Below are 19,249 nucleotides of genomic sequence, written 5' to 3'. Positions count from 1 at the left end.
AGAGGATAACAATTAGCATACTAACTTCATGTCAATAAATACAATTCAGCTAATGAGAAAAATTCTTATCTTGTGTGAGTGTGAGTGACAATTGTATGTTGCATCACATGATTCAAATACTTAGATAAGGATCATTATACAAACAAATATTTGGCATTTTATATAACATTTATTCATAATAATTGGTATTTTATGTAAAATTTGTTCATACTATCTTTCTCTATTAACAAAAGAAGACATATTCTTTATCACTTAGAAATAGTGGAGGAAACCAAAGATTAATAACTCCTTGCATTCTTCAAATACAGCTACAATATGAAATTTCGATCACCTTTAAATACAAAATTTAGTAACAAATAGACGTTTTAATTTCCTAATTGTATTGTTTTTTATAGTCTATGTTTGTAATCCAATTTTTCTCTCTTATCCATAGGTAATGTCAAGGAGAAAGTTTTACTATAAAATGGTGAGATTACAAAGGTAGGGTTAGGTGTTATCATACACCAAATGCCTATATTCACCAAAATTGAACCCCAAATCATACACCAAAACCGAACCCTAACTGACACATTCAATCAATAGAAACAAATACAACAACAAAAGCAATGCACAATATTCAATCAGAGATTAGAAAATGAAAAATTAAAGCATTGAAAGGTTCAGACCTTGATTAAGATTGGCGAAGATGCGTGTGGAAGCTGATCTTCACTGGTGCTACTGACCTAGCTCGTTGAAATATTCGTTACTCCGATCAGAGATTCCTGCGAAATATTTTCCATTGAACCAAACACAACCTAAATTAGAATTAACTGGAAAACAACTGAACTAAATTCTCCTCTCTGGTCTGTCCACTTCAAAAACCATTTGCTTTTGCCTCTTCTAATTCTCACTTCTATCAGAGGCATTTTATCATTCAAATGGTATGGGACATTTACATGCTACACTAAACTTGGCTCATATTAAGAGTTATCTACATAGGTAATTAATTTCCATTTTCTCCAACTTTCTAGTTCAAATTTCACTCCAACTCGTCAACTATACATCTTTCTTTCTCACGCACAAACCAAAAAAATCTCTCTCTCTCTCAACAACTCAACAAAGCAAAATTAAAAACTAAAATCAAATGACCCAAACAAATCAATCTCAAACTTTAGATTTTTTATACTCATTGCTAGAAACTTTTCCATTCTCTCCAATCAAATATTGAAAGAGAGAGTGAAGGGGGATGTAGCTGCATTTTATTCTTTCAACAACATCTTGGCTATAGATATTGTATCGGGATTAAAGCAGATGACTAAAAAATTTCATTCATTGAATCAAAATTATTTATTCACAATGAATACTTTGATAGATATTTATAATTTGGTCCCCACATTTGGGACACATGGCAAAAATTTAGCTCACAATTGAAATCTAAATTTGAATTTAAAAAATAATTATGGTGTGGTCCCGCATAAATCTAGACACGGTGCAAAATTAGAAGTCTAATTGGGAATTCTAATTTGATTTTCTCTAAAAACTTCACCTATTATTATTATTATTATTATAGATTTGTCATTCCATCATCCCAAAAAAATGAGAAAAATAATATGTAAATTTATGAATTCCCCATTATTAAATAGGGTTTAGATTTTTCAATCAATTAGATTATAGCTTGAATGTAGTATGTTTTTAACTTATTGATCGATAGATTGTCATATGGTTTATGGGTCACATCTAGACAAATTTTTATTATTTATTCATTTAAAAAAATCCTTATATAATTAAATTTCTTAATTATAGCTACAGAAAATTCAATTAATTCTTCTTAATTCTTACCTCTATAACATAAAATTATATTCACATATATGATCATCTTTTGGTAAAATACTATTTTAGTTCTTAAAATTTATCAAAAGTTTTCATTCTTAAATTTTAAAAAGTTCATTTTTCATGCACTTTTGGTTCTGGCCTATAGTATTAAGCAAAAAAAAAAAAAAAAAAAAAAAAAAAAAAACAATCTAGGCTTAGTCCCACATCATTTGTGTGTGTGTTGGGGTCAGTGAGTTTATATACTGCTCCACGGAACTAAGTATTGCATGCACTTTTGGTTCTGGTGTGTAGTATTAAGCAAAAAAAAGTTCGTTTTTCATCTCCAAACTAGTGAATTTTTTTTTTTTTTTTTGGGTCTCTAAATTATTGAAAATGTTTTACTTTTTAACCGTAAATTTTACCAAAAGTTTGTTTTTAGTCCCTAAACTATTGAAAAAATATATTTTCTTTCATCCCTATTTCTCTCTCCAAACTATTTTATAAAAAAAAATATTTTACAAAGAAATACAAAATTTTGATAAAATTTAGAGACCAAAAAATTATATTACCCCGTAAAGAAATATATGAATAGTATGTCAAGAAGGTTCTAATATTGAAATATATATATATACTAGTATTATGCCCGTGCGATGCACGGCTTAATCAAAATTCATATGTAAATAGTTTTTTTTTAATTAATTTACTTAAAATTAGATAATAGAAATAAATGAATATTTTACTTTTAAGTTATATAATGAATGCATATTGTGTGAAGCTAAAGGTATTATAAAATGTATATGTGTGTGTGTATATATTTAGTTTTAAGGCTCAATTTATCATTGGATTCTAGTTAGCTTAACTAGTAAAGTCTCGGCTATGGATTTGGATCTGAACAACTTTCCTAGAATTTCTTTCTCAAAAAAAAAAAAAAAAGCTATCATAAACTTTATATAAATAAAAAAATACATGCAACAAAATCAATGTCTTACAAAGAATAAGAAAATAAAATACAAAAAAAATGTTAATTCAAGAACATGGTTTCAAATTATTGGGAAGACATCCTCTAGTAATATGTGTACATCGTTTTCATCTTTAGCAAATCTAGTTGGTTCGTTTGTTGCCTCAAGAACATCAGTTCAAATCCTATCACCAAAAAATATATATATATTAAAGCTATGCAATCTTTCACATAAATAAAAAAGAGATTGAAAGATTAAACTTGCTTAATTACCCAAGAAGATCAAAACAACCAGATATAATAAAGACCAAATAAAAAGTAACTTAAATGAAGCATTGAAAAGAAAGAAATATAAATCAACACATAAAGTTGTAGAGAAGTTCCTATTAAAAAAAAAAAGTTACAGAGAAGAAATTGAAAATAACAGTTACGGAGAAGAATTTGAGAGAATGAAGTCTAATATATGCAATGTTAGCAAAAAGAGTGAAGAAAAAAAATGATAACAACAACTAAGTTTTTGTATTTATCTAAAAAATTGATAGAGATGTATAGAAAAAAGTCAATAAGAATAAATTATAATTTTGTGTCTATCTATGAGGTGTTTCCAAAAAATAAAAAAATAAAATTAAACGTTTTATTTTTATAAGAAATTAAACATACATTTTTTATATAAGAAATTAAACATTGAAGAATTTGGATTTTAATATTAAGATTTTTAGTAAAATATAAATCACAACCTTAAACTTTCCAACTCCTTCGACAACCTTACTAATTTCAATTTGTTTAAGGAGAGACTATGGTTTCTCCAATGAATTGAAGGGAAAAAAAAAAAAAAAGCTATTTCTAGAAGAAAAAAAAAAACTTAGTTTAATTTCTTATAAACTTAAGATATTATCAAAATTAATTTTAAAAGGATTAGATGAAGAATTTGGATGGTAATTAAATTAAAACTTTTATCAACTTAGAAATTATAGGAAAATAAGATAAGGACAAAAAATATATATTTATTTGTTTAAAAATTTAATAAAATTTCTGCAATTTGATGAAGCCATTTAACGCAATCACAACTTGTAAGCCCGACTTTATTATATTGTACTAGTGTTATGCCCATGCGATGCACGGCTTAATAGAAAAGTATATGTAAATTAAACACTTTATTTCAATAATATAATTAAATTACTTATCTTAAAAAAATTAAATTAAAAATTTTGCACTTATGAAGGAGATTTAACTCTTTGATAGTAACACTACACACAACTAAGGACAAATTTAATACATTGAGATGATGATTATATGAGAATAAAAATGATTACTTTAAGAAAGATAAAAGGTTAGTATGGAATAACTAATCATATAATGAATATAGAACAATTTTCGTTAAAGGAAAAATTATCTAAAAAATTATTAGAGTAAATAGAGAAAAATTTTATTTAAAAAATTAATTACATGGAAATTGAAAGGTTGTCTTTAAGAGTGAGAATTATCTCTAAATTTTAAAAAAATAACCAACAAAAAAAATGAGTCTGAAAACATACATAACATTTAGAAAAAGAAAAGGAAAATAAGCACGATTGAAATTAATTCAGAATTCATGCTAGAAGTCAAAAGAGGTTTTGGCCTAAGATTTATTCCCTATATGTTGAATCTCCTCCTAACTTATGTTAAACAGAATAGCATCATAAACGCATAAGCTCTTGTTGTATCTTATTGGATCATAGCACATCTTGTAAATTTGCTTGATTGCATCCTGTGAAGTTGCTTATCAAATAAAGATTTGCTAGCTAAGCTCCTAGGAGTTTGTGCTCTTCTCCCCCTTCACCCCCCCCCCCCCCCCCAATATATATATATATAGTCACTAATTTATAAAATCACATTTTGCCCCCTTTAATATTATCATTGATTCTTTTAGGAGTACCACTCTAGTCACAAAATTTTCTATAACATTTTTACAAACTGTTGTAGTAGAAAATTTTATTGGTTTGCATCTGGGCCCATCACTTACATTGCATTTTTATTTACTAATAATCACTCACCACATTAATAATTTGTAAAAAAAAATTTGTAATTCTAGCATTTTTCCTCTTTTTAAAGGCCAGATCTAAAATCTAAAGAAAAATAAACAAGCCCAAAAAAAATTCAACAACAAAAATTACCAATAATAAAGCTAAAAATAATTAAACTCAATCATCCAATTTTACCTAAAACAAACAACCTGACCCTCTAAAAAATTTTAAACAAAATAATTTTGTCCATACCTGGATGCACACAAAAAACACACACACACACACCAAAAAAAAAAAAGGACTCAATAGCTATTAAGCAAGTGAGATGGAAGCTTGAGCCATCGCACGTAACAAACAGCAAAACTACTCCCCCTAACTTCAAGTTCTGGCTCCGTCCCTATTTGTAAGCATATATACATATCACCCAAGATTCTATTCTGTGTATCCAATTATTTATTTATTATTTGATATATATATATATATATGTAGGGGCAGGTTTTGATTTCTAAGCCCCAAAGGTAGAAGGACTCAGGCCCAAAGAGCCCAACACAATGAGTTTTTAGAAAGTGGGCTCAAAACTAGGTTTCAATGGATTGGACAACGCTCACAATGGACCAAGGATGATAAGAGAGCAAGAGAAAACAGAGAAAAACAAGCCTTTGGCAAGGAAATTCTTCATCGACAAAGTTCGAGGAGAGTAGTTCTTGAATATATCACTCTAGGACTTGATTACAATTTCAGTTCTTTGTGCTACAGTGTTTTTTTTTTATCGATTTTTTCTCCCCCTTTACCTCTGAAGGATTTCTTACATTATATAGCCCCCCCCCCTTTTTTTTTTTTAATCTTGGCCCTCCATTTGTTGATCATACAAACCACTACTTGAGTGCTTATCCCATCAAACGTTCTTTCAAATCTTCTGAATTACGGCAACCAAGGTAGCATTATTTAGAGGTCTTCTTCACATAAATGCGGCCAAGAGGTTTGGTGGGATGCATTAAATGGGGTGGCCACTATCATCCCTTCAGTCATGTTAGGGCTACCCTCCTCTTTGAAACTCTTTCTCTACAGTGTAACCTCTTCTGGTAACACACCATTGTCGTGGCCATGTCTCGCCCCTCCGGTCCTACCATACAAGGTTATGGTCTCCTCAGAACTGCATTAGCCTTCTTGGCCTTGGTACAACACATGACAATACTACCCTATTCAATTTCTGTACCCCACAATATATATATATATATATATTAAAATATACATGATAGATTACCCATTTACACTAATTCGGAATTACTATTGTACTATAACTCATTCACAATGAAGATCTGTTTTATGTCAATAATCAAATAGATATAAATATATAATTCTCCAACTCATGCACATGTCTAACTCTTCCTAACTATGCACGATGGTTTTTTTTTTTTTTTTTTTAACTTTAAAATTTGGTGAGATAGCATTTACATATCACTTTGAAACAGTGGAGGAAACCAAAAATTAATAACATTCTTTGAAACAAAATCTGATTTGGAGAGCTTGGCATAATTCACTTCCTTCGAAGTGCAACCTATTGCGTCGAACAATTATTTCAGAGCAGATTTGTGATCGTTGCAAGGAAGATAACGAAGATTTTGTGCATTCGGTTTGGAGTTGCAAAGAGCTGGATGGTGTATGGGGAATGAATGATATATGGAGTTTTCGGAACCAACAAAGTTTTTCCAGCTTCAGCGAGCTCTTGGCTTGGGTGTTTCAACATCAAAGGAACCCAGACTTGTTTGCTTTCACTGTCTCGTCAATTTGGCACCAAAGAAACCAGGTGAGAACCCAGCAAGCCTATCGCCCTCTTAACCAACTATCTCAATTGGCTCATGACAGATATGCATAATATAAAGCCTTGAAACTTGCACCACTTCCTAATAGGTCGAAGAGGAGAGCCCGGTGGAAACCACCTGATCAGGATACTTTCAAAATCAACTTTGACGATGCCATTTTCGTTGAAGAGAAATGCTCCGGTCTGGGAGTCATCATTCGAAACCAGGAGGGACTTGTTATTGCTTCCATGTCTACTCGGGTTCCTCAACAACTCCAGCTAATAGAGATTGAAGCCTTGGCAGCCAGCAAAGCACTTGAGTTTGCTAGAGAGGTGGGCATATATGAAGCTGTTCTAGAGGGCGATTCTTTACTAGTGATGACGGCATTGAAAACCAAGAATCCTGGGTTAGCCCCCTTTGGTTTGCTGATACAGGACTCTTTAACACTCTCTTCAGGTTTTTCCAAATTGTCCTACTCTCACACCAAGAGAGATGGCAACCTAATTGCACACAGTTTGGCTCAGTTAGCAATTAATATTCCAAATTGTGTAATAATGGATGGAAGATGTTCCATCGGATGTACTGTCTTCATACCAAGCTGATTTAGCTGGTATTTCATAATAAAAAGCATCACAATGCTGTTTCTCAAAAAATAAAAATTTATATTATCACCAATTCTTTATCTGGGACAAAACCTATAACCCACTAGAGTATCTTCTTCTGTTCCATTATTTTTTCTCCAATTCTCTCTAAAATTTTTGTGTTTAAAATAAGGCACTGAACTTTTATTTATGGATTCATACTATACAATAAACATGAGATCATGTTTATAGTGAAGTAGATATTCAGATACTTGAAAGATATTTTAGAACATGAGATCTTGTTTGCCCCGCAACAAGGTGATAATTTAGTGGTAGGGTATGTGGATGCAAATTATACATGCAATGCGGATGACAGTAAGTCTTACTACTAGTTATATTTTCAAATTGTTAGGCGGGCCTATATGTTGGAGATCCACATTACTAATAGCCATATCTTCTACTGAACTTGAATAAGTTATTACAAGTGAAGTTGCAAAGGAAGCATGGTGGTTGAAAGGGCTAGTCATAGAGCTTAGTTTGAATCAAAGAGGAGTTCAGTTGCATTGTGGCAGTTAGAGTGCCATTTTATTTAGCAAAGAATGAGGTTTATCATGTGAGGAAAAAACATGTTGCTATGAGGTTCCACAAGATAAGAGAGTACTCACAAGATAAAAGAGTCGATTGTTATTGAAGAAATTTTTCTTAAGAAGGTTCACATTTCAGAGAATGCAGTTAATATGTTGACGAAACTGGTTTCAAAGGACAAGTTCAAACATTGCTTGGACTTGATTGGTGTTTGCACCTTGTGATAGCCCTTAGTGGTATGGTTGTGGCGAAGGAGGTGTTAGTCCTATGGCTTGACCAAATTTAAGGCAGATTTGTTGCGTGTCTTGTAGTTGTTCCGTGTCTATATATATATATATAGAGAGAGAGAGAGAGAGAGAGGTTCTCATATTTTGTGTAAGCATTAATAGAGAAAAAGTGTAGTGCTAAATACAATAGGGTACTTTATAAAGCACTCTATTATTTGTGTGAGAGAATAAAGGGTGTATTTGGGACTTGGATCTTGTGATAGTGCTTGTGTGCTATTATTGCAATCTCCTTATTTTATACTAGAACTTTCTCTGTCACCACTTATGGATGTAGGCAATTGCTAAACCACGTAAATTCTATGTGTCTATTTTTCTTCTCTCTTCTTTAATCTTGTGTAAATGGTTTAATTTCACAACAATATTTTCTTTACAGATTCATACTTGAATATGGATTTCTTGCCAAAAAAGAAAAAAAAATGGCATCAGCCCTAAATCTTAACCGATAGAGTTAGAAAAAAAAATATATATATATATATATATTAATTACTAAATATTTTTTAATCTTATTATTAAATATTTTTAAGTATATATTTTTCATATAATATTAAATATATATCAATTTAGGAGCAATAGCAGATAATAAAGTGAATTCATGACTAATATATGATGTTTAGAAATTAGAATACAAAGCAAATAATAAAATCTAAAAGAGTAAATAAAAGATAACTAGATAAGTGTTTAATATTAAAATTAAAAATAAATAAAAGGATCGTTTGATTTTATATATTGAAAGGAAAATTAGTGCATGTAAGGACTCGATTTGTAACGACCCCAAATTGGTTTATTGGGTTCGAATATTAAAGGCCCAAACAATAAATTTATAGAGAGTGGGCTGAAAGACTAGGCCTTGGTCACCGGACAGTGGTTAGTCATGGTGTTCATGGTAATCGCACAAGGGCGAACCGTGCTTGCCCAAGAATATTTTGTTCTCGACACGACCTGGGAGGCTCTAGTTCTTGGCGCTCCTCCTTTGAGCTTAATGTTCTTATTATTCCTTTCACTTTTTTGTTCCCCTTTTCTCTGCCTCTCCTTTGGAGTATGAATTCTTACATTATATAGCCCTTCTCTGTTGATCCTGACCTTCCATCTGTTGATTAGGCAGGTAACTACTCGAGTGTCTGCCCCATCAGCCGCCTCCCCCCACTTTCTGTTAGTTGCAATAACCGAAACCACACTGTTTAGGGGTCTTTTCCCATCAATGTGGCTAGGACGTTTGTTAGTGCATTCAATATGGAGATGACGTCTTTTCCTTGAACTACTCCCACACTGTACCCCCGTGCGAGTCCCATTCTACTCGCCTTTTCTTTTGGGAGCGCTTTGGAGGCTGCCTTTGATGATGTGTCGTTCTTCCCTTTTGGGCCTTGGGATGTCGAGGACAGGATCATCCTCGGCTGCATCTCTAGGCCATTTGGACTTTCGCTACCTGTCCTCGGCAACTACTCTCCTCGACATAGGCCTTGGGCCCTAATGGAAAGTGGGCCGGGACCACAAATTCTCTGGCCCCACAGTGCAAATTTAGTATAAAATCTATTAAAGATTATTTCCAAGATTTAAAATAAAGTCAAACTCCATTGTTATAACTAACCTATTTAAAATGAATTGAAAAATAATTATTTTGTGGCTTTTCTTTTGTTTATATATTGTTAATATTGAAATTAAAATGTATGTTTTCTATCTAGTAAAAGAAAATAAACTTATTAATAATTTCATAGAATGATAGAATGCATATAATTTCAAAGTTATTGTGTGTACTTTTTATTTATTTATAATATTTAGGTATAATTTAACTTACTTCGTTGAATAAAAAAAGATATAATAAAATATTGATTGAAAAAAATAATTGTTTATTGAATTCGGAAAAAAAAAATGATTGAAATGGATTAAAATGGTGTTTACTTTCCAGTTTTGATTTTTGATTTTTTTTTTAAAAAAAAGTTAGTGCCTGCGGTTAAGATTAAATTGGGTTTTTTCATTGCTTTATTTATTTATTATATGAGCTAAAGTTTACTAAAATTATCTTATTATTTCATTGAAATAATATGTTTATCCTTCTTTTTCTAGCAATAAGATGTTTTAAATGTGGTTTAAAAAAAACAAGTTGTAAATGTAATTTTATTTTATAAAGGTAAGAATTAAGAACAATAAATTGATTGCCGTAGTGATAATGAAGGAATTGAACTAGATAAGGACTCTCTTTTTTAAACTCTTCTATAAAAAAAATAAAAATAAAAATAAAAATAAAAGAGAGAGAGAAAAGAAGAAGAAGGGGTTAAGTGATTTTGAGTCGCTTGACCCCGAATGAAAGCAAACAAAAATGGGAAAATACCAAAATAACATAGGGCCATGAATTGATCAATAAGTTAAAAATATGTTACTTTCTCAACAAAAAGAGAAGTCAAATTTCTGCTTTCGTATTATTAGCTTTTTTTTCTTCAGTTTATTACATAATCTACTGATTTGATTAAATTCTGAATTTTGAGAATTGGGTATCTCATAAATTTTCTTTTTAAGTTCTGGGTGTTGATATATTTGAATTATGGTCGAATTGGGTGTGATTAGGGCCCTAACTAACGCTCACATTTGCAAATTTTTTTTGGATCTTTAAATTGTATGGTTTTATTAGTTATAATTATGTGACTGACATTGCAGACGATGTCTAGTCCAGGTTTGATGAAGATGGCCTCTGAAGGTATGAAGAACATGAGGCCTGAAGACTTGAAAATGGCTGCAGAGCGGTTGATCTCAAATCATGCTCTAATAATCATTGATCAACGATCAATTTCATATCCGGCTCTTTATTTTATAAATTAGTTTGCTCATTTTTTATGTCAATTGAATTGATGATTGAACCTGCTTGTCAATGTTTGTGAACGGCACTCTTTCAAAATACTTTTGATCTTATTTAATATTGTATTTTTATATTTTCTGTGTTTTTGGATGAAAGGGATATAAAAGTTCAGCAAAATTACATATTTAGTCCTATTTTTAACGGAAGTAGGTTACAAAACTCTAACTAAACTAACGGGTAAAGTGTCAAATTTCAAACTACAGGTAGACAACTTAAATTTCGACCAAACTACAAGTAGGTAAAATGTAACTTTCCATTAAAATTATGTTACAGAAGCCTAATAGTTGACAAATCCAAATGTATTTACTAACGCAAAGTTAATACATTCAGCTATAAAATAGAACTGTCAAAAATAAAATACATTCGTTTATAAAACTTTTGTAATATTCCTATTATCACTTTTAACAATTCGTTTAATTTTGAAGTTTCAGTCTTTTTAGATACACTAAAGTCATTAAGGGCAGGCAGTGATAACCTGTATGTGCAATATTAAGCTATTAACTCTTTCCCCCAGAATGTTCATCATTCAATTTGTGATAAATTGATTAATCCCTTGCAGAGATTCAAATAAAAGCATTGAAGTAAAAAGGAGTAGTTGACTGCACTAGGCTATTCCCCACTCCACATGCACTAGTATTCTATCCAAAAAAAAAATGTCATTCCAATGAGCACACCACAACATAAATAACCCGCCAAATAGACAGGGAAATGGGAAAACCTACTCTGGACTTCTTAAGTAATTGGGTTTGTCCTACAATTATTCGTCAACATTCAAATCTTCTCTCGTTTAGCGAGTCACACTGCCCTCTTGTTCTCCTCAGATAGCACAGAAAGAATGCATAAACTAAGGGGGAAAAAATAAGTATAAAAAGGCTGTAGGAGGCTATCATTCTAATGCATCCTACCAAGATTCAAAATTGGATACAATCAGATAATTTACAAACAAGGATTAAATCTAATCAGGACAAAGACAACTCTGTGAACTTGGTGAACCAAACTATCAGCATTGATATTTTCCAGCCCAAAAAGAGGCAGACCTGCAAGCAGAAAAAATAATCATGAATCAGTCATGGTTGATGTATGATACCCTATTTTAAGTTCCAAGCATACATTGCCTCTCCTTTTTGACGAAAAACAAATAGCAACTAGCCTTCATATCGAAGTGGAATACATTCAAGAAAAATTATTGGACACAGAAAAAGAAACCCCAAAAACTGGAATGAAAGTGACACATGATCTTCTGAACAGTCAAACTTGTCACAACAATATCAAACCATCCAATTTATAGGCCTCAAAAATATAGCCCATATTTGGGACAAGCCTGACATATGTAAACAGGATCAGTTCAGGCAACAAGAATAATTACTTCTCATTCTTTAATGCAAGTATTTCTCTTGTGCATCAATTTACCTATCTGGCGAAATCGGTGTTGTACCCAAGATTAAACAGCATATTCCTTCGAGCCTCTGTACCCATTCGAATCTTGAACTTTCTAGCCAGGGCCTCAACTTGGTCATCACTCTCATAGTCCATCTCACGCATACAACGCCTTCTGACCTTTTTAAGTGATTCTTTTGCTGGTACAAATCCAGCAGTTACCTACCCATTTACACATGCATTAGCTTTTTTTCCAGAGATGAGAAACTGAATGTTATAAACAAAAACCAAATTATAATTTATAAAAAAAAAATGCAGTTACCATCTCGTCAATCACAGAGAGAGCAGCTTTTGAATCTCGGTTGATGAGATGGGCATCAACAAGCAATGAATATGACATAGCATTTGGTTTAACACCCAAACCTACTAAGTGCTCAAACACCCTCGAAGCTTCAAATGTCTGCCAAAGAACCAGAAAATTAACTCAGCAAGGTGTTTGTAACATTGTATACTGTGTGTGTGTTTCTCATGCATATGCCAGCCTTTGACTGTGCATCAAGGCCCTTCTGCAACACATGGGCATAAACATGGACCCCAAAGAAATACAAGTTTTCACTTGCCCCTTAATCAGGAACATACAATTCGTTAATCCTATGAAACCACCATTAACTAGCTACAAATCCTCATCCAGCAACTCAAAACTAGGCACTAGCAGATGAAGGGGAGGGTTATAACATGCATGTCTGTGTGTGTCTGGGAGGAAGAGAGAGAGAGAGAGTCCTACCTTCTTGAGCCTCCCAAATGCAAACATTAGCGCGTTATATGAATGAATATTAGGGGTCAATCCAAAAGAGGAACCAATGGCCTCAAAAGTTTGGTAGGCACGATCAAGGTCCCATATATTTGCACAACCCAAAATTATGCAATTTAGAGCAGCAACAGACTTGTAGGGAGGATCAGCACGACTTAAATTCTCCAGTTGAAAATACACCTGAGGAAAATCATAACAAATACAGATCAGAAAGAAGCTGCAAATGAATGAGTAGACACGTAAAATATTCGGATCCTAATTTTTAAACCAAAATAAAGCACATGTTGCATATAGAGCCTCTACAGGAAAAGCATACTTGAGATAAAATCCCATCAACTGTCTCTCTCTTGCTGCTACTAATAGTATTATCTTAACACAAGATTCTTGAGATACAATAAATTGGTCCTTAATGAGAAGAATTAACAAAATTAACATAATGGAATGAATCAAAGTCAAAACTGTGTGAAGCCAAGCACTCAAACAGTCTTCTCATGAGACTTCTAAAGTATTTGGCACGAAAAATATAGTTGGTTATCTCCTGATAAGCGAATAGCATACACACAGGAACACAGAGAGGTGCAGGAAGGGGTTGATATGAGTCATATTTTTTCTGATGCATTAATGTTCAAAGGGCTTTTAACTTTATCCAAAAAAGAAGTTGGGCTTTTAGAAGGAAAGAAAACAAAAGGTCATCCCCAGTGCACGTGGCTCCCACTTCTACAGGGTTTGGCAGAGGTGATCACTAGGCAACCTTTACCAAGTAAATAAAACATCCAAAGTGATTATTATCATCAATTTGCAGAAACTCAAGAATAGTACAATAATGCAGATTTATCGAACTGCAGATTATAATTATGTAAAACTTTAACTACTAGATAGTCCATAAAAAGTAATGTACTACAGGAGAGTGCTTATTAATAATTCTTAAAGTTTGAAAGACATACTGAATCCAAAGTCTCAAAACCCTTTTTGGAACATGCCACGACCAATGGATTTAAAGAGGTAAAGGGAGAGAACATTTCTTCTTCTGCTTCTTTATCAGAATTTCCATAAGTTGCCTCAAATTCATTTAAAGTACTAAAAGCTCTTTGTAGATTGCCCAATGATGCAAGGGCATATATCTTCCCAATGTAAGATTCTGGGTTAGGGGCCTTGTTTTGACGCAAGGAACGTCGTAGGATTGCCCATGATGCATCCAATAGAGAAGAGCTGTAGGTTCTACCGGCAGCTCCAAGTGCTGATACAACTAATCCTTCATCTACTGAAAGCATAACAGCTGGTCTTGCTTGCTCACCCCGAGCAATCCATTTGGCCATAAATTCCAGGGCATAGAATGCTAACTTGCTATTATCCTCTTGCATTGCAACTTCTGCAATATAGTTGCACATGTTCCAGGCAGGACAAAGAGCTTTGTTCTGATCCATTGTCTGACAACGCCAATAGAAACAGCCACATGTTAGAAACATTGGAGGATAAGTGCACTCCTACATGGAATATTCTAAGAAGTAACCATATCAGTCATGTACCTTACACCTTTCAATAATTGAGACCAATGTATCCAGCCGGCCCTGATTGGCACAACTCCGCACACATTCAGTGAATACCCTCGTTGACAACATATAACCAGATTTTAAACCCATATCTATATATTTCAAGGCAGCATCAATCTCATCCGTAATAAATAGCATGCCAACAACTAAGTCATATGACTCATCATCAGGAAGAGATTCTTTCCCTGTCTGCAGCATCCTGATAAGCATTAAGTGAAGAGTGATTCATCATAAAGTCAATGCATGTCAGCTTACACACCTATAAGTACTTACATGTGTATCAAGGATGTTATCTCTAAAGGATGAAAAGAAAGTAAATCCTTCAAGCAGTACTTTAGTAATCAAATTTTTACATGCATTTAGCCAGAAAATGTGTTCACACAATACAAAGTACAAACATTGACACAAGCAAAGTTGGTTTAAGTTAATTCATTTAATTTTAGAGTTGAACTATTTCTGTGAATTCATGGATATCTAGAAATGATAGCATTTATGGACCATTAGGTCTTGTTTCGGATTCTTTTATTGGGCCTTTTTTGTGGGTTTTAATAACTTGGGCTTAGTAATTAACACCCATAGGGTCCAGGTCTTATAAGTCCCAGCCCCCCCAACTGGTATCCAAGTCTTGTTAGCGTTAGGCTGAGTTGTCCATGTATGTATTCGGCATAAAACAAAGTTTTACAAGATTTTCACCAATATGCTATTCGGGATTTTCATGATGCAAGCCTACTTTGAAATCTTCGCAACCAAACATTGATTTCCCAACCTTACAACTCTACAGTTCATACAATAAAAACCTTTGTACGACCCATTTTATAAGCCTCCAAACCCACAAACCTGGCCTGCTACACTTCCCAATTAGCTGTTCATAGGGCATTTATGATTTTCTTCCTTTTCTTACCTTTTTTGAGACCCAAAATACACCCCTCTCATTACTCTATGATTGAATCCTAGAAATATTTTTGATAGGTGTTGAACCCTAGAAATATCCAGCACCAAATAGTATCCTGTGAACTTTAATCCTGTTTCCAGCCCCTTACAACCTCCAAACTCAAACTTCATTAGTCTGATACAAACCATAACCCAAGAGATATCTGGTACATGATGTTAAATCAGATTAGGCATCAAATCCCTTCGTTCTAATTCTATGTCAAACTTGATGCCAGACAATGCCATAAACTCCCATTTCAAGAACACCCCAAGGGACACAGCACAATGCCAAATCTAAACAAACAGTGTATAAATTTTGACACAAGACAAATAGTCTTTCTGGATTACTGAAGCACAATGCAGTCACTTCCTGGAAGGATCCTTGCACTCTATTGTAATAGATACCTCTGGGCTTCCAAATTGTTTGTCCGATGATTGTACTCTTTACTTATTCAATGTTTATAAAAACAAAAAAGTCCATCCTCTACATACTAACCACAAAAACCAAGTCTTAGTCCCAAAATTTTGGAGTCAGATATGGATCCTTGGAAAACTAGTAGGAGTCAGCCACATGCATTCTTTTATGTCATTCTATTCTATCAGAAACCATATTCTCTACTAAGGGACTAGTTCCTATGGGGATTCCCCTTGGTCTAATTCCACGCCTTACAACAGAAGGGTTACTTTCTTATGTCTTTGACATACCAAGCAAAGAATACTGCACTAAACCACTACCTAGCATTTCATTTCTGAGAACAACAACCGTCATAAATTCATAATCACATACATTCCATCACATTACTAAATATGGAAAGAAAACTGAATTTTTATTGGTAAGTAACCAATTTTACCCTCCACCTTGCTCTTCTTACTAGACCAAAGATATGTCATTTGAGCTAGAAAACTAGAAAATCATGCAAGACACGCATGCCCACATACAAAAATCTTCCAAACACGTTCTACATTTGTCTCACACATACAGACAAGGGGACCCACGTTTCCAAATACAAAAATCATGGAATCCCACATTCAAAAAACGAATCCAAACTTAATCCAGCCCACATTTCTCACAGGCATTTCAACAAACACATAACATTACATTCCAAAATGAAACCTTTCGAAAAAAAACAACAAAGAAGGACAAACCTTTCGAGCAATTTAGTCGAGGCAACAGTCTCCCTAGCCTTATACATAGCCTTGAGAACCAAATTAAACGACGCGGTGTTAGGCACAACATCATAATCCTCCATCTGAGCCACGAGATCAAGCAACTCGGCCGCCGAAGCATTGGTCATCAAATTAGCCCTCAAGTAATGGTTGTAAAGCCCCACATCGGGCTTATTCGGCTTCCCGGCCCGATCCAAGGACCGAATCCAAAACTCAAACAGCTGCTTCATCTCGCCCCAGCGCTGCGAAGCCATCCATTCGGCGAACACGTTCATCATGCTCTCGCCATCTAGGGTTTGGGAGAGTGCTTGGATGCGAGAGTTCGGGGATTGCGCGAGAAACCCCAGGGGCATGAGGGACTGAGTCAGGGATAGCGAGTTGGGCGAGTTGGCGATTGGGCTGCGCCAGTTCTCGTTGTAGAGTGGGCTACCTGAAGCTGGGTTTGGTGGTAGAGGTGTTGCTGTTGGTGTTGGTGGTGGTGGTGGTGGTGACGGTGGCGAGGGCGAGTCAGACTGAGTTGACTCGGCGAGTTGGGGTTCTTGGGAGAGAAATGTGAAGGTGGTGATGGATTTGGTGGTGGAGGATTTGAAGAGGGTTCGGGTTCGAGTTAGGATCGCCATTTGAGAAGCCATTGATGAGAGAGAAAGAGAGAGACGGAGACAGGGTTTAAGGTTTCAGTTTGTGAGTGTTTTCATTTCAATTTTCAAACCAGTTTGAGATGCTTGGTTTTTGTTTTAGGGTTTTTGAGATTTCTTTAGTTCTGTTCTGTGTGAGTGAGTGAGAGTGACAGAATGAGAGACTAAGAGAGATTTTCGGATGGGTGTGATATGGTAATTTTGTGTGTGACAAGGGGTATTTTGGATATTATGAGGAAATGGAGGGTCACTTGGAAAACGGCTTAGCTGAAATTGAAACTTTTAACCGAAAAATAAAATTAAAAATTAGCTGAAATAATATAACGAAACTTAGAAATAATACCAAAAGGTAACATGAGGCTCATGAATAATAGTAAAAATAAAATAAATAATAAAATAAGCTGTCCAATATAGGCTTACCCTAAATGCACCTTAAGTGACTTTTTTTTGGGAAGTTTTTCCCTTTTTTTGGGTCTATTGGGTTATGATATATAAAAATCAAAGCATAGTAGAATGCCGACGAAGTCCCAAGATTGCATTGAAAGCTCTTTTAGTAGGAATGTCCATTGGACAACTCATAATCCGACCCAACGAGGCTTTGGCAAACGAATTGAGCCTCTTTCCATTTATAATATCTTGGATTTAATTTAGCATATAAATTGCGGAGTTGATTAGAGTAGAGTGACTTTTTTGTCTTGGCATTACCATAAGAGCATCCTAATCGTTAAATCTGAGATTGCAAGCAGAGGAACTTGTGAGCCATAACTATTATCCCTTCACTACGAGAACACTAGTGGAATTCATTGTTGAACTGGGAGAGTGGGACATTTCCTAAACGCTTTCTATTGCGAGGTTCAAATGTAGTACCTCGATTTGGGAGTATACTCAATAACCAATACACTACTATCCTAAATAAAAAGATTGTACACTTTCTCTAAAAGTAACAAATATTTATTTGCTTTGCCACTTTAGAAAAATCATTTTGCCTACAATGTACAATTTACATTCCACTAACACTGCTCATGTAAACTAATAATTGTACTTAAAGATATACTTAGTGTACCACGGTTTATCCTTTTAAATAAGAGATAGTAATAAATAAATAAATAAAACTGATCTTTATCGATTTCGTGAAAATTAATCAGTATTTTTCCTGTTTGAATTTCAAAAACAAATAGAGACTATTTCAAAAACAAATAGAGATTATGTCTCCTTATTCTTTCTTTGGATAGTTTGCTTGGGCCTAAGTTTTGAATGGACACTTCCATAGACATTAACAAATTTCAGAGAGCTCCAAGCACCAAGGCCGAAGAACTCATTAAGCTTCATAAACCTAAGATGGTATGGGCTGGGCTCATTTGGTGGAACTTGTGACTAACTCACTTTTATTTCTTTGTTCAATGATATAATCATATAACTCTATTGGAAGAGTCAATTCTATAGGGATGGCTACAAGGAACTTGATTTGCTAATTCTGAATATTGGCAAGGCCTCAATCAGGTTTTGAATTTGAATACCAAACTACCTACTGCATTAGCATTGGTACTGCTATATTGCTATTTTTAGCACTATCAATACTAAAAATTAAAAAGCATGCTGTAATGGGGGAGGGAAAGCCAAAAAATTTGGCTATTGGTGAAAAAAAAATATTTTATTAAAAGTTATATTATTTTATTGTGTTAGTAACTTTTTTTTTTTTTGAAAATGCATTGTGTTGGTAACTTGGTGGTGGTAGTTGTTTATTGTAGTAAATATATTATTTTATTGTTTATATTATTTTATTGTGTTGAATGCTAAAATAAAACCACTGATGTTGGGTGTTTTGTAAAGTGAGATGACAAAATAGATAAAGTAGACTTTTGTGGTGCTTAATTGCTAAAATTTTGACACCATTAATGCTAATGCTCTTAGTGAAACAGCCTTC

The 19,249-nt window shown here is 33.7% G+C and overlaps 1 protein-coding gene across 1 annotated transcript; it reads right to left on the bottom strand.

Annotated features, from left to right (window-relative positions):
- Nucleotides 1–11,540: 11,540 nt before the first annotated feature.
- On the bottom strand, nt 11,541–17,495 carry LOC115978967 (pentatricopeptide repeat-containing protein At1g26460, mitochondrial-like). The gene is made up of 7 exons (XM_031100899.1): nt 16,670–17,495; nt 14,570–14,792; nt 13,988–14,470; nt 13,017–13,223; nt 12,555–12,692; nt 12,266–12,454; nt 11,541–11,892 (listed from the first exon to the last, which is right to left on the bottom strand). Exons 1-6 carry the CDS (start codon nt 17,320–17,322, stop codon nt 12,266–12,268), a joined length of 1,893 nt encoding a protein of 630 aa, XP_030956759.1. The 5' UTR covers nt 17,323–17,495; the 3' UTR covers nt 11,541–11,892.
- Between the last annotated feature and the right edge of the window lie 1,754 nt (nt 17,496–19,249).

The sequence above is a fragment of the Quercus lobata genome, chromosome 3 (genome assembly GCF_001633185.2).
Source record: "Quercus lobata isolate SW786 chromosome 3, ValleyOak3.0 Primary Assembly, whole genome shotgun sequence".
Classification (NCBI taxonomy): Eukaryota; Viridiplantae; Streptophyta; class Magnoliopsida; order Fagales; family Fagaceae; genus Quercus; species Quercus lobata.
This window is presented reverse-complemented; position numbering and strand designations above follow the sequence as displayed.

Excerpts from the sequence above, each read along its gene's own strand:
- LOC115978967 (XM_031100899.1), bottom strand. The coding sequence starts at position 17,322 with ATGGCTTCTCAAATGGCGATCCTAACTCGAACCCGAACCCTCTTCAAA. Across the intron at positions 14,471-14,569 it reads CAATTATTGAAAGGTGTAAG|ACAATGGATCAGAACAAAGC; the intron begins GTACATGACTGA and ends TGGCGTTGTCAG. Across the intron at positions 12,455-12,554 it reads TCTCTGTGATTGACGAGATG|GTAACTGCTGGATTTGTACC; the intron begins GTAACTGCATTT and ends GTAAATGGGTAG.